This window comes from Sus scrofa, chromosome 4, assembly GCF_054392235.1.
Source record: "Sus scrofa isolate SSC_HxYL_T2T_F1_AM1 chromosome 4, Sscrofa_HxYL_maternal_Yorkshire_Landrace_v2.0, whole genome shotgun sequence".
NCBI classification, from domain to species: Eukaryota; Metazoa; Chordata; class Mammalia; order Artiodactyla; family Suidae; genus Sus; species Sus scrofa.
Window position 1 is genome coordinate 127,966,778 of NC_139386.1, and position 15,204 is coordinate 127,981,981.

Here is a 15,204-nt window from a genome sequence, read left to right on the forward strand (position 1 = left end):
CTCCTGGGCAGATATCTAGACAAAACTGTAATTCAAAAAGAGAAAGGCACCCCTGTGTTCAAATCAGCAGTATCTACCATAGCCAAGACATGGAAACACCCTAAATGTCCATCAACAGAGGATAAAGAAGATGTGGTACACATATACAATGGAATACTACTCAGCCATTAAAAAGAGTGAAATGATGCCATTTGCAGCAACATGGATGAAACCAAAGATGATCATACTAAGTGAAGTAAGTCAGAAAGAAAAAGACAAACGCCATGTGATGTCACTTATAAGTGGAAACTAAAATATGATTCAAGTGAACCTATCTATGCAACAGAAGCAGACTCACAGACGTAGAGAACAGACTTGTGGTTGTCAAGGTGGAGGGATGGACGAGGAGTTTGGGGTTAGCAGATGTGAATTATTACATATAGAATGGATAAACACCAAGGTCCTACTGTATAGCCCAGGGACTCTATTCAATATCCGGAGATAAATCATACCGGAAAAGAAGCTGAAAAAGACTATGTATATATTACTGAAGCTGAAAAAGAATAAATATGTGTAACTGAGTCACTTTGCTGTACAGCACAAATGAACACAACGTTGTAAATCAACTATACTGCAGTAAAAAAGAATAAATGTGCCTATGCGTTCTGTATATATATACACACACATATATAAATGTTTCAATAAATAAAGTATGAATGGATGTACTTATATGCTTCCATCTTATGTCTGTCTGTACTGAATATCTGTTTCACCAGCTTTTGGTATAAAAAACATGATTTTGTTTGTTTGCTTGTTTTGTCTTTTTTCTTTTTAGGGCCGAACCCATGGCACATGGAGGTTCCCAGGCTAGGGGTCCAGTCGGAGCTGTTGCTGCTGGCCTACACCACAGCCACAGCAATGCCAGACCAAGCCTTGTCTGCGACTTACACCACAGCTCACGGCAACACCGGATCCATAACCCACTGAGCAAGGTCAGGGATCGAACCCGCAACCTCATGGTTCCTAGTCGGATTTGTTTCCTCTGCGCCACGATGGGGACTCCTAAAACGTGATTTCTTTCATGTTGGAACACTAGTGACTTAGAATGCTCACCAGCCCAGCCTGACAAGTAGGTGTGGTCCTCTGGGGTTCTCGAGTAGTTTTAGGAATATTCAAAAAGCCCCTAAATATTCCTCAACCTGTCTTAATAGTGCTGCTCCCTGACATATGTCTGGTTGAAGTAGGAAAAAAAAGTACGGGTAGACTATTCATTCCACCCAGAATGAATAGTTCCACTTCTCGGGCCAGGAACCATGTCTTTCTTGTCGACTGCTACAGCCGCAGTGCTTCAGATAACACCCACCACCTAACAATGTTCAATAAACACACTGAATGAATGAATGAATTCACACGTCTACTCGTTCATACAGTGAACATTTATTGAACACTTTTGGTGCAAGGGATTCTGTGCTGGGGAATAAAGCTTTCATCTATGATGGATACAATTTAAAGATAAGCAACTTTTAAAAACGAACGAGGCTTCTGTGGGAGACAGTGAGTTCCCCAGCATAGGAGGTATTCAAGAAGACTACTGACTCTTCCACATATAAAATTCTATGATTGAATAAATTTTAAGTGATAATTTCTAACTTCTGAATCTTTTTGTTGTTGTTGTTGTTGTCTTTTTTGGGCTGCACCTGCCACATATGGAGGTTTCCAGGCTAGGGGTCTAATCCAGAGCTGTAGCCAACAGCCTACACCCTAGCCACAGAAACACGGGATCCAAGCCTTCTCTGTGACCTACACCACAGCTCATGGCAACGCTGGATCCTTAACCCACTGAGCAAGGCCAGGGATAGAACCGAGTCCTCATGGATACGAGTCAGGTTCATTAACCACTGGAAGCTCCTAACTTAAGAATCTTAACAACCAAATGGATCACAGAAGGGCTCCAAAGGAGGTTTATTTGCAAATGCAAAGCGGATATTCTGATGGGATCTAAATGTTTTTGATAATAAATAAGATTTCTTGAGAAGTCAGCAGCATGTTACTCTTGATAAGAGAGTTCATTTGTGAAATAATGGCATTTAGAGGAGTATTACATTTCAGAATGTGTTTAAACAATTGTTCTTTAATCCATTTACCATACTCAAAACCCATCTTTGTAAACAAAATAGCCAAGAACTGAATAAGGCGATTTAAACAAGAATAAGGGAACTCATTCATGGATAAATCTTTTTTGAGAAAGCCTAAGGGTCTGGATGTGGTCACTGGGAAATCTGCCCTCAATACTTTAAGACACAAATTTCAATATGTTGGTCTTATATACTTGGGGTTCAAAATTTGTTTATTCCTTCATTCAAGAAATACATAGCTGGGGAAAAAAGACATAATAACATGGAAAACTGAGCAATAGGAATACTTCCAAAAGGAAAAATGAGATAATCTATGATATATTTTATCTGCATTTTTTAAAAGTTCATTTTATAATGAAGTCATAATCATTTATTAAATAAATTTTTTTAAATGGAAAAAGTTGAAGATTGCCCATAGTATTATTTAACAAATAACTACTCTTAATACTTTTATTTCCTCTGAGTATTTTATTCATTTAACTTTTATAAAGTTGTAATAGCACTGTAGGAGTTATTCTGATCTTTAAAATACTACTCTTTGGATAGGCTAGCGGACGTTTCTTAGTTTGTTGAACTTAAACCTAGTTCCCGAGAGCTTTAATTCATGCACTTTGGCTTTTCCTCTGTGGACCTTAAATATAAATCTTTTGAACTGAAAAAAATTATGACATACCAGGTTTGGGTTTAAACAACACACAGCGGATCTAAAAAACTAGAATTTTTGTAAATTTCATGGCCAGATGGCAAAATTAGATTATAAAATAGTAATTAGTAGCTGGATACCTGAATGGTCAGAAGTGACCATTGTGGCCATTAGCCTTAATAGTGCACAGAGTCTCAACCGTAAATTATTTGCTTGCTGTTTGCCTCATGACTGTTTCATCTGTTTGACTCTGAGCTCTGTGAAGCCAGGGGTATGTCTGTCTAGTGCACAGCAGTATCCATAGCAGCATCTCAGTGCCTGCTTATTGCCTGATACAGGCTTGGTTCTTAGAATAACTTGAATAAGTCAGTGAGTGGTTCATTTACTGGGAGGTTTGGGGGCAGCCATGCATTCACCCCACCATTCATTCATCCATCATCAAACACCCTATGGAGAGCCTTCCATGTGCCAGGCCCTGTGCCGAGACCGCAGACACCGGAGGGGGGGGGGAGACAGACACAGACACAGGTGGCAGCCCATCCCCGGAGAGGGTCTTGCTCTCTGGTGGACAAGGAGTGAAGACCTCGCCATGGGCCTCAAGCACCCCTTCCGTGGCTCTCCTGCCTGATGGTGCACTGTGGGAGGCTCTCCTTGTTCCTTTAAATCACGAATATGCTGCGAGGTGGGTTTGTCAGTCCTTCACAACTTAGGATTTTCAAGAATTAGTCTCTCAAGTGTTGGAGGGGAGAGGAAGAAGGCAGCTCATACAGCTGTACAAGGGCCACTAGGGGAATCATTTTCTCCCTTCTCTGTAGCAGGAGGCCCCAGGCCATGGGGAGGCAGCAGTGTAACAGCAAACATGCCCAACCAGCCGAGCCAGTCACCACCCAAGGGTGTGGTGACAGGCAGCTCAGGTGCCCTGCCTGCCCTAATGGGCTATAGGTACTGGGGCCCTGGAAGCTACCCGGCCCCACTCACCCCCAGCCTCCACCCTGTCAGGGAAGAGGCCAGCCTCTCAGACCCGCTGTCTGCAGATGCCTCTCCTGCTCCCGGTCGTCTTCTCTAGAGAAAGCCCTTCCCGCCCCCTGCCCCAGGGCCACGGGAGCTCTAGCTGGGTCTCCTTCGACCTCTGTCTTGTGGGCAGAGGCTGGAGCTGAATTCCCAGCTGCCCCAGGCAGGACGCAGGCTGTGCTGGAGAAGAGTCAGACCTGGGGCAGAGGCAGGGCTTGAACCAAACTCCCCACCCCCACAGGCAGCCCTCCTGGGGCCTGGAAGTCCTGGCCCTTGGGCACTCTGGGAGGCGGCCCACGGAGGCCTGCCATGCTCTGTCCTGTCCTGCAGGACCTCATCTTAGTCACGAGGGCACAAGGATAAGGCGACTCCACCCCCTTCCCTGCCTCCCACGGAGGTGCAGGTGCAGGCGCAGGTGCAGAGGGGCTTCGGCAGAGGCCTCTCGGCTTTGCCCCTCCCTCAGCTAGGAGCCGTTTCCAGCTCATCCTCCGTGTAGTTCTCACCCCGTCTCCTCTCCTCTCGAGGTTGCCTGGAGTGGAGGAAAACTCTGATAAAGGTGAGGCCGGGGGCCCCCTTGGCGGGTCGCAGACCTCAGGGACGGCCAGGCCAGGGGAGAGGGGAGGTGGCCCCCAGGCTGCGTTCCTGAGGAAAGCACACGCTTCTCCGTCTGCGGGGTTTCACCTGTCCCCAGTGCCGGAGTTTTCAAAAATTGCAGTGTGAGGGGCATTCCTGTCGTGGCTCAGTGGTTAACGAATCCGACTAGGAACTATGAGGTTGTGGGTTCCATCCCTGGCCTCGCTCAATGGGTTAAGGATCTGGTGTTGCTGTGGCTGTGGTGTAGGCCGGCAGCTGTAGCTCCGATTAGACCCCTAGCCTGGGAACCTCCATATGCCATGGGTGTGGCCCTGAAAAGAGACCAAAAAAAAAAAAATTTCAGTGTGAAAATTAGTGCTGGGTTGGTTGAGGAGATGAGTTCTGTTTGTTGAATATAAATCTGAACACAAGAAAATAACCGTTTCTGAAGAGAGTTTATTCAAATATTAATTTCACCTGGAATGTTTATTTTTATTTATTTTAATTTTGGGGGCGCTGCACCCATGGCATATGGAAGTTCCCAGGCTAGGGGGCAAATCGTAACTACAGCTGCCGGCCTACACCACAGCCACAGCAACGCGGGATCCAAGCTGTGTCTGCGACCTACACCACAGCTCATGGCAATGCCAGATCCTTAACCCACTGACTGAGGCCAGGGATCGAACCTATGTCCTCATGGATACTAGTCGGGTTCATAACTGCTGAGCCACAATGGGAACCCCTCACCCAGTCTTTTTAAAAGACCAAGTGCTCGACCATTGATCTTCACGTTCAGATGCCAAGCGCGTGGTAAAGGTGTTATTATCTCTGTCCTGACAGGTGGGAACCCTGGGCTGCAGGAGCTGTAGGCCCCCCCGGGAGAACCTCTCTTCTCTGCCCTGCGCGGGCTCTTGAGGACCGTGGTCAAAGGAGCCCAAGTCTTGCATCGCGGCATCCTGACACACAGTGAGTTCTTCGTGAATGCCACGCTCAGACCCTGCCCCTCATGTGCCCTCTCTGATGCCCTATGGCATTCATCACACCCTTGAATTATAGTCGGGCTTTGAACGGCATGGTTGGAATTGCGCGAGTCCATTTTCCAATAGTAAATTCTGTAGCATCCCCCTTTCTGCAGGTGGGTGAGTCTGAGGGGGTGGACAAGAAGGAATCGTGTGTGTGGAGGGCCGGTTGTAAGTTATACACAGGTTTTTGACTCCGTGGAGGCTCGGCATCCCAAGCCTTGTGTTGTTTAAGGTCCATGTATGTGCTTATTTGTCCAATGCCAGTCCTCCCGCACCCACTTCTCGATGACAGACCTCAGGTCTGGTTTGCATGGCACCTGTGTGCCAGCAACGTGCCTGGCACAGGGGAGGCCCTCGCCAAGGAGGTTCTACTTTAAGGAATGAAATTTTGCCTTCTCACCGCAATTCTGCACACTGGAGACACTGGGCCACTTTCTGCCTTAACTGCTGATTAGTTAAATGGCAGAGTCATAATGTTTCCTTTCTCAAGGGTCAGTTGTCCCTCTGAAAGTTGGGAAATGCCATGGCTTGGGAAACGCTGCTGTCCCGTGGAGACCCCAGGCTGCTGTGTCCTGGGGGGCACTCTCCTCCATGCCCTGGCCAACTTCTCCTTCTCTAACCCTGAGTTCCCTGGAAGGAGATGTTAACCTTCCACGAGACCCAATAGAAGTATGAATTTATACCCCAAACAGAAGTGTGGACGTTGCTGTGTTTTGAAGCACAATGAGATCATCCGCTGTCTTAAGGGAACCCCGAAGCAGAGGCCTTTTCAAGGCCAGCCCTGGTCATCGACCATTTGTGTAAAATCTGTTGCACTCCACCTTTGAGAAGCTGCCTGCTTGCAGACGCTGGCGCGCGTGGGGACAAGGACACTGTGTGTGCCATGGGAAGCAGCCAGGGGCTCGGGGAGAGGCCTTTGGCTCTTCAGGAAGTCTTGAAGGACCAGAGGAAATTAGCCAGCAAAAGCAGGTGTTCTGGGCGGGAGGACAGATGCTGAAAGCCACTCAGGCGTGGGAAGTCCCGCGGGTCTGGAATCCACCTCTGCGGGTTTTCTCAGGCTGTGTCACCCCTCCTGTGAGTGGTGTTTGGTGGCTTGTGCCAGGTGACAGCGCTTTCTCACTTTGGAGTGTCTGCAAGAGTGGTGGTCCCCCAGTCTGCTTCTGGGAAACCTTGAGGCCAGCAGGACCTTCCAGCTGCTTCCTTAAAAGGGATCCCCAGAGAGCACTGCCTTGCTATATTTATGATTCTTTTTTTTTTTTTTTTTGGAAACGGAAAGGCCTCTTGCCAAATCCCTGTCAGCAGAGGTGGGAACTGGGGTTGGGAGCGGTGGGTGGGCTGAAGCTTAGGGTTCCCCAGAATCTCAGACCTGGATGTTGCCCAGCCTCCCCGAGACGCTGATGTGTGGGAACCCGTGAAGTCGGGGTGCTGCACGCTGGGCCCGCGCTGGCTCAGGAGGACCACGGCCTTGGCCAGTTTGGGCCGGTTTACCTCCAGGGTGGACGAGCAGGCAGCGGGCCCGGGAGAGCCACACCCTCGGGTCCGCACAGGGGGCTGCTTCGTTTCCCCGAGGCCGGTCTGCTTCTCTCAACACGGATGCTTTCAATAAAGAGATGTGTGGGCCGGGTTTTACTCACAGGTGAAAAACAAATAGGCCTGGATTTCTCTGGGATCATTTTGCTCCTACCTGGGAGGTAAAGCCTTGTTGTACCTCAGGCAATGTGGGGTTTTGTCACACTTTTGTCACAATCAACTGATAGCCCATGTTCTTGCTGAGGCTCCTGCAAGTTTTGAGTTGTGACAGACATTTCTGGAATGTCCAGAGTGTCCCATGCTCACCAGCAGCTCAGGTTTCTGTCCCTGATGAATTAATGGTCTCACCACTAGTTTCTTCTGATACACGGAGGGAAACAGGGCTCAAGGATGGAAGACATTTAAAGAAATCTAATTGGGGAGAGTGGCCACTTTTCCTACTGGATCCACGATCCTTTAGCTCTGGTCTGGCCTCCGCAGGATCCGGGGAGCAGTGAGAAAGTCTCTGTTCTTGAGCTCACCTCTTTTCTTGTCTGCGGGCGCCTCCTTCACTGGAACCGCAGACCCGCAGGCCCGCAGGGGTCTTCAGGATGCCTTAGCCCTTCCCAGCAGCGCACACTGGAGCACAAAGGCCGTTGAATGTTATGCCTAAAAATCACAGTTATCACTGGAGCGGGCAGACCCAGAACCCAGGCTTTCCTGACACCCAGCCCAGTGCTCAGACCACAGGCCCAGGCTGCCTCCATCCTCTGGTTCAGCTCTGAGTATTTGATTGCATTCCTTCCTCCAAGCCTTTGCAGCTTTGCAACCCGAGTGCAGTGTTCTTTACGTAAACGAGTCTTCAGAGAAGTGTTGCCTGACTTACGATCTGCTGGGGGTTGTGATGTCAGCTTGCAGGAAATGCACTAAAATATGTGGGGAAACACCAGAAGGCATCCTCCGTGACTTCCACATTTGGTTTTCGAGGAATGGGGCCGTGATCATTCATTCTTGAACAGAAGGCCCAAACGAAGGCGTTTTCAGGATCTAGCACAGCAGTTCACACAGAGGCTAGAATTCCCCTCCTTATCATCGTGCTGTGTACAGTCATCCCCAGCGCGGTCACGTCTCCAGATCTTTCGGGCTTAAATAGAAAAGCCTTATCTTTAAGGTGGGGGAGACAGTGTAGGCTTTGCAGATTCACAGAAGTAAATCCGAGCAGTAACCCCTGGAGGACTAGCTCCCACTGAAGCCTGCTTTCTACGCTCCAGATGTGGTGCTCCTGTTACGCTGTACACGTGGCACCTCGTTCAGTGCTCAGCCCAAAGTGGGAGAATTCGTGTTATGCCCAACGCTATGAATGAGAAGAGTGAGACTCAGTTGCTTGCACAACGTCACACAGGAGAATGTGGCAGAGCATCGAGTCGAACTGGCTGACTGCAGGGCCCCCCCATCCAGAGATGTCTGAGGATGTGGCAGGAGGGCTCTCAGGAAAGGAGGCCACTGAGCTGCTGCTTCCAGTCAGATGCTGGGCGTCTGTTCTCCACGCTCAGACTCTGAACAGGGACGGGAGCATCCTTGTTCCTGTCTCCCCACTTCTGCCCGCCCCCCCCACCTCCTATCTGCCTGGAAGGGTAGCAAAGAAGGAAAGGAGGTCCAGCCACCTCCATCTGCGCCCCCCCCTCCCGCCCATGTTGGGCACCAGCATCCATGGCAGTGAGGATGGGCTGGACTCTGGCGTGATGGGCTGGCCCACGGTCTCAAGTTTCTGGTGCAGGATTGGGAACACAGCCTCACTTGCTCCAGGAAGGAAGAGAGATGCTGTTTACCAGCACTGAGTCTCTGAACTCATTTAGTGACCTTTGAGAAGTCACTCTCCATGGGAATAAAAGTTAATGCAGAAGGAATTTTTTTTAATCTTCCACACATGTCTAGGTCGACTTTCTTATTGCCAAGTAAAACAAGTATAACCTCCCCTCCCATAATCTTAGACAGATTTCAGAAACATTTTGTCCAGGACTTTAGAAGATTGCTTTGCTTTTTATGGTGTCAGATCAACTGCAAAATGGGACCCCCTGGTAGTGAAAGCCTGGGCCAGTTTTTGAGCAATATCTGTATAAGTGGTGGATTTTATTTTACCGTTACTTTATCTTTCATCATACACCCCTCAACAGAACTAAAGACACGCCCTGTGCTAAGGAAGCTCATGATCTAATGATGCCATTGAGAAGTCACTGGTTGTTATTGTGGATATTTCGCAAATCCAAAAACATGTGAATGCAAGGTGTAATCCATAGAAACAAGCCTATTTAATTAAGAAGGAGAAAGGAGACGCTACAGAGTGTCATGGAAAAATAGGTTGCTCTTGGAGTTTGTTCTCTCCATAAGGAAAAGGGTTTTGTTTTATTTTGTTTTTAAAATCAATCCCAAAAAGACCATTAAACCCATAGCCCCACTGTAGTAGGAGAAATGAGCCCTTGAAAATTATCAATATTCCTTTAAATTTAGGAAGGCTCAGAGTGCCCCGCGTGAATAAATGAAAAGCAAAGAGCGAGGTGAATATGTAACCTCGTCCGCAGTTGGTTTTGTAGTGGGATGCTCAGTTCGAAAAACACGTAAGCAAAGGTGAGAGAGAGAAACAGAGTCCTGGTGATTTTACCCAGAAGGTTCCCCCAGAGCAGTTGGGAAGTAGAAGAATGGCTCTTCTTAGCATCTGGACCAGCTGGAACTCCACTGGTCTGGTGGTTCCAGTGGCGTGAGGGACATGGCCATCCTCCCTGCCCTCCGGGGATCTTCTCAGCCATAGAAGAGGGAGTATTTCCTAGCTTGATGATTAGCTTCTAGCCCATTTAAGGACCAGCAGCCAAAGGTGAAAAAAGGCATGCAAAGTCAAGACTAGATCTAAACCTTGTTAAGGTAGAAAACTGATACTTTGAGAGTCTGCATTTCTACATTCAGGGCTAGCAATGGAAGTTTACCTCTGGGGTACCCTAGTCCTTTTGGAAGAAATCGTCAGATAATAGCTGCTGTATAGCTGCTATACTGGCCGGCTCCTTTATGCTGACCAATATGGCAGCCGCTGACCTTGTTTTCTCATTTTGGAATATCTAGGGAGTGAGTTTTGTTCATTGCTGTATCCAGAGCACCTAGAACTGTGCCTGGTGCAAAAGAGATAAATATTTGTAGAAATGAATGAATGCTTGATCAAGGGAGGTAGTTCTCTTGCTCTGCCAAGGTGAAAGTGAGGGCCGGGAAACGTTCTGAGAACCCTGCGTGGGTTTGACATGCATTGTTTAAAAAAAATAGGAACAATGTCATCAGAGTGACTGGGAGGTATTTAAATAGCACTCTTGGCACCACGCTTATTGTAGGCACTTAAGGCTTGACCCGAGGCCCTTGTATAGTCTTCACACTTTTTCCATGGAAAAAGCATCTGAGTCCCAAGAATTGGCTTATAAGTGACCTTGGGAAATACAGATCAGTCTTGAGATGCCTGAAACTCTGGTTCAGCTGTGGCTGTTTAGCAGTCTGTCCACAAATAAGGCATTGGAATGAAACCCGACCGCCTTTGTTCTTGTGGTTGGTTCCTAGCAGGAAGCGTTGGTCTAGTGTCAGGAATGTAGACTTGAACTTTGTAGACCACTCTGCAGCTGTGATATTTTCCCAAGTGGCCCAAGAAGACCAGAGGATCTTAAATGGACTCGGGCAGGGTCTTTCCAGAATGGGACCCAGAAACATCACAGTGGACCCCCAGCCACCACAACATTCAGTGAGATGCTGATGAACCAGAGAAAATCAAGGTACCATTACAGAAGATCAGAAGGTTGGGCACGAGGCTGTTTAATCAGCTCCGGGAGATGGCTGGGCTCTTACACAGCATTGCTGCGTAATGGTGTATGTTTGAAGGAATGTTTTCCATGTAGTCACAGTCGCACCCCAACTTGCTCTCCTGGAGACTGGGGTTTGTGTGAAACAGGTAGTCTCCCATGGCACCTGTGCTGAGGCCATAGATTTCCGGACAGAAGCCTGGTGCCCTGTTCTTCTGTACAAATACTCTCAGGTCTCAGGGGAAGATGGAGAGTCTAAGGCTTTCTGGCCATAAGATGGTGTCACCCTGCTGATGGAGGAGGAGAGAGTTCCACACTGACTACCCAGTTGTTATTTCCTGGAACATGAAGAAGGGGCTGGTGGGTCTTGGCAGGGCACAAGGACAGTGTTGGGACAGGCTACGGAAGCGAGAGGTATTTGAGTGGTAGGAGAGGTTATGGGATGTCAGCCAGGATGTGGGGAATCAAGGTGGGGGGGGTGACAGCACGGACCTCCTGAGTAAAGGCAGTGCCCGTAGTCACTGCGTCCCACATCTGGGGCTCCTCTGCTAGTGTCCAGCGCAGTGACACTCGTAGCCTCATGAAGGGCACTGGCCAGCCTGAGCAGACACATGATACTGGCTTGATTTTTAGGTCGCCTCTGCTCAAGTGGTGGCAAAGATGGGCACCTGTAGCCCAGGTCATATCCCACCAGTCTGTTACCAAAGTGGAAAGAGATTTCCTCTTTCCCAGGAAGACTGGTGAAAGTTCCAGGGCTGATGCTCATTGGCCCAGCATGGGTCACATAGCATGGCCGTGACCTGGATCCGCTAGGCCTGGGCAGGTAACCACTCTCAAGCCCTTGGACTGAGATTGGGGCAGAAGTGATTCTCTGAGGAAAACTGAGTTCTCTCTTCTTCCAAGAAGAGGTCATGAGTGCTGCGCTGCAAAACCTCACATGTCCACACTTTCTGACTTGAGATACAAGACTGGGTGTGAAGTCAAAGCCAGAACTTAAATGAAGAATGGGCCTCCTGGAAGTTCCCATTGTGGCTCAGTGGTAACAAGCCTGACAGGGATCCATGAGGATGCCAGTTTGATCCCTGGCCTCGTTCAGTGGGTAAAAGGATCCAGTGTTGCCATGAGCTGTGGCATAGGTTGCAGATGCGGCTTGGATCCTGCATTGCTGTTGCTGTGATGTAGGCCGGTATCTGCAGCTCCAATTCAACCCCTAGCCTGGGAACCTCTATGTGCTGTAGGTGTGGCCCTAGAAGAAAAAGAAAAAGAATGGATCGTGTAAGGCCTTCATGTAGCCAGCGTAGCTATAACGTTCCTAGAAAGTGAAGGGGTTTTCCCTGACCTGTTCTAGAACGTTTCTTAAGAACTAAGTACACTCAGGCATGCAGCTCTGGAAAATAACCCCGTGATTAACAAATATATGGACTAGAAACTGAGGGAAGGGCAGACAGGAAGCTAAGAGAGAAGGCTCACATCCTATCAACAAATAGGTAGCATTACTTAGAATAAAGGAGGAAATGAAGCAAGAATTGAAATTGGGAAGTGATTATTTTTTTTGGGGGGGAAATGATGCAACATTTGCATTAATATATAGCCTAAAGAAAACCCCAGTAATTTCCATTATTGTGATATTATTAGATGACAGTGACATTTTTTTTATTTCTTCCTGATCATTTTTTAAGAGATGAGTTCACCTAACCCGGCAATCAAATTCTCCTCCATCAGGTCAAGTCCCTCTCATTCTTCAAGGCCACCTCTTCACAGGTACCATTCAGGTACCATCTTTCCAGATTCATGTAGGGAGAGAACTTTTTCCTCTCTTTCTCGTCAGATTTTCTGCTTTTGTATGGCCCACTCAGAGAGTACTTGGCGTGTTGCACTGTGATTTTTTTCATTTGTTCAAAAAGCCCAGTCACTTAGTATGAAGGTCTCCAATTCCACTAAGTGAAGTAAGGCAGAAAGAGAAAGACAAATACCATATGATATCACTTATATCTGGAATCTAATATATGGCACAAATGAACCTTTCCACAGAAAAGAAAATCATGGACTTGGAGAACAGACTTGGGGTTACCAAGGGGGAGGGGGAGGGACTGGGATGGATTGGGAATTAGGGGTTAATGGATGCAAACTCTTGCCTTTGGAATGGATGAGCAGTGAGATCCTGCTGTGCAGCCCTGGGAACTATATCTAGTCACTTATGATGGAGCATGAAAATGTAAGAAAAAAGAATGTATACATATATGTGTGAATGGGTCACCATGCTGTACAGTGGAAAATTGACAGAACACAGTAAATGAGCTATAATGGAAAAAATAAAAATCATTATTAAAAAAAAAAAAAAAAAAAAAAGAAGCCCAGTCCAGCGCAAGCTGTGAGACCTGACTTCCTTTGACTCCTCTGAAATGCAGAGGAAGATAACAGTTCCTTCCACAGAGGGGTGCTGTGAGAATGCAATGAAAGGCCCTGATGCCTGGGCCGGCACTTAGCACGATGTCTGGCAGATGGTGCAAGCTCGGCAAATGCCAGTGCCCGTTACTGTTTATTCTCATTAACATAATAGGAATTATTATTGATGTGTCCTCCACCAGCTGGTGAGCTCCTGGAGGACAGCAGCTATTCTGAGGTCAGAGTGGGTACCCTTCATATGTGGAAAGAAAAAAAGAAAGGGGTGGAGGGATAAGGGAAGAGAGAAGGAGATGGAGGGTAAAGAAGGAGGGAGTAATAATGGGAGCACTTAGGAAGGGGGCACTGCCAGGTGTGTCCAGAAGTAACAGCCCACATGGCCAGAATTGGCATATCCAGCCAGGAAGGAGCTTGAGGACCTTTGTTTTATAGATGAGATGAAGGGGCCAGGAGAAGGTAAGGAGCAGGTCCAAGACCACGAAATAGAGCTGGAGTTGAGGCTCTCTCTCGGGGTTACTCCTCACAGCCCCTGCCGTTGCCCAGGGCAGATTTTTGTCTTCTGCATTTTCCTTAGCAAAGTTCTAAGAGCTATGAGACTGGCTCCTTTTTTAATACGCTGTTCCAGCAAGCGCAGGGAGCTGTTCTAAAATATTGTGGACCGTCCACATATTTTTACAACTCGTCATGTCATGCAGCCATATGGCTCGAGGAGCCTCAGCTGATCCATGCCCCTGGGAACACTGGACATTTCCTACCCGCCCCAGATGGAGAGTGAGGAAATCCTAGATACTTGGTGGGAATTTTTCAGTGTCTCCTGTGAAAACCAGAAGACAGCTGCTAAGGAGGAACACAGCCCCGGCCTTAATCTGGTTGGCTCCCAAGGATCCATCCTGTTTGCCCCCAAAATGAGCATCACTGACTTTAATTGCAAGTAATGAGGCAGTAAAGAAATACAGTGTGTGTCCTTCTTGAGTATAGGTTTGGACCGAACTGCCTTCAAGGGTCCCTGGCCTTCCTTGGGAAATGGGCTTGCCTTTAGCTGACCTAAGAGCCCAAACAGGGTACCTGCTGCTCTTTCTGGAGGGAGAAACAGAAAAGAAACCCATCTCTGCGTTTGGGTGGATTTGGTTCCTCCGAAATGAATGAAAACTAAGAGACTTGCGGGGAGGGGATGTAGGCATGAACTTGAGAAAAAAGAGCCACCTGGGGTGTTGTAATGCCTGCAGGATTCTTTAACATCTTCCCCCACAGGCAGTGTGCCCTCATGCATGTGGGTGACATCACACTCTAGGTATAGTCCTTTGCCCTAATTAGAAATTCACACCCTAGGGTAGAAAGTCAGCATTCCAATGAGGAAACCTGTATTTCAGAACCAGCCACTATAAGAGCTTCCATATTCTTTATCCCTGATGGACAGCAAAGGCTTTGCCACTTGGCATAGAAATAGCTTTCCATAGGTGAAAGCAGTGGTTTTTTTTTTTTTTTTTTTTTTTTTTTTTGTCTTTGTTGTTGTTGTTGTTGCTATTTCTTGGGCCGCTCCCGCAGCATATGGAGGTTCCCAGGCTAGGGGTTGAATCGGAGCTGTAGCCACCGGCCTACGCCAGAGCCACAGCAACGTGGGATCCGAGCCGCGTCTGCAACCTACACCACAGCTCACGGCAACGCCGGATCGTTAACCCACTGAGCAAGGGCAGGGACCGAACCCGCAACCTCATGGTTCCTAGTCGGATTCGTTAACCACTGCGCCACGACGGGAACTCCAGCAGTGGTTTTTTAATTAGTATAATGTGTGCTACCAGGGGGGTTTCAATAGCGAGATTGCTAGTTGTAAAGATATGTAGGTTGTCTAAAATATTTTATTTTTTAAAAACTTTTTTTTTGTTTTATTTATTTTATTTCCCCAATGCAAATTTTGTTTTCTACTGTACAGCATGGTGACCCAGTTACACATACATGTACACATTCTATTTCCCACATCATCATGCTCCATCATAAGTGACTAGACATAGTTCCCAGTGCTACACAGCAGGATCTCATTGCTAATCCATTCCAAAGGTAATAGTTTGCATCAATTAACCCCAAGCTCCCCATCCACCCTACTC

At 47.7% G+C, this 15,204-nt stretch overlaps 1 protein-coding gene across 37 annotated transcripts in view; it reads left to right on the plus strand.

The window, feature by feature from the left end:
- Positions 1 to 15,204, plus strand: part of LOC146404246 (uncharacterized) — a 205,060-nt gene that overhangs the window by 35,509 nt on the left and 154,347 nt on the right. For 27 of the 37 annotated variants that reach the window (XM_085023955.1, XM_085023947.1, XM_085023957.1 and 24 more), the window contains exon 2: positions 5,182 to 5,307. The exons of the other annotated variants lie outside the window; for them this stretch is intronic. In XM_085023955.1, coding sequence (XP_084880081.1) covers positions 5,182 to 5,307 — 126 coding nt within the window. The remainder of the gene's footprint in view (positions 1 to 5,181; positions 5,308 to 15,204) is intronic. 37 annotated transcript variants of the gene reach the window in all.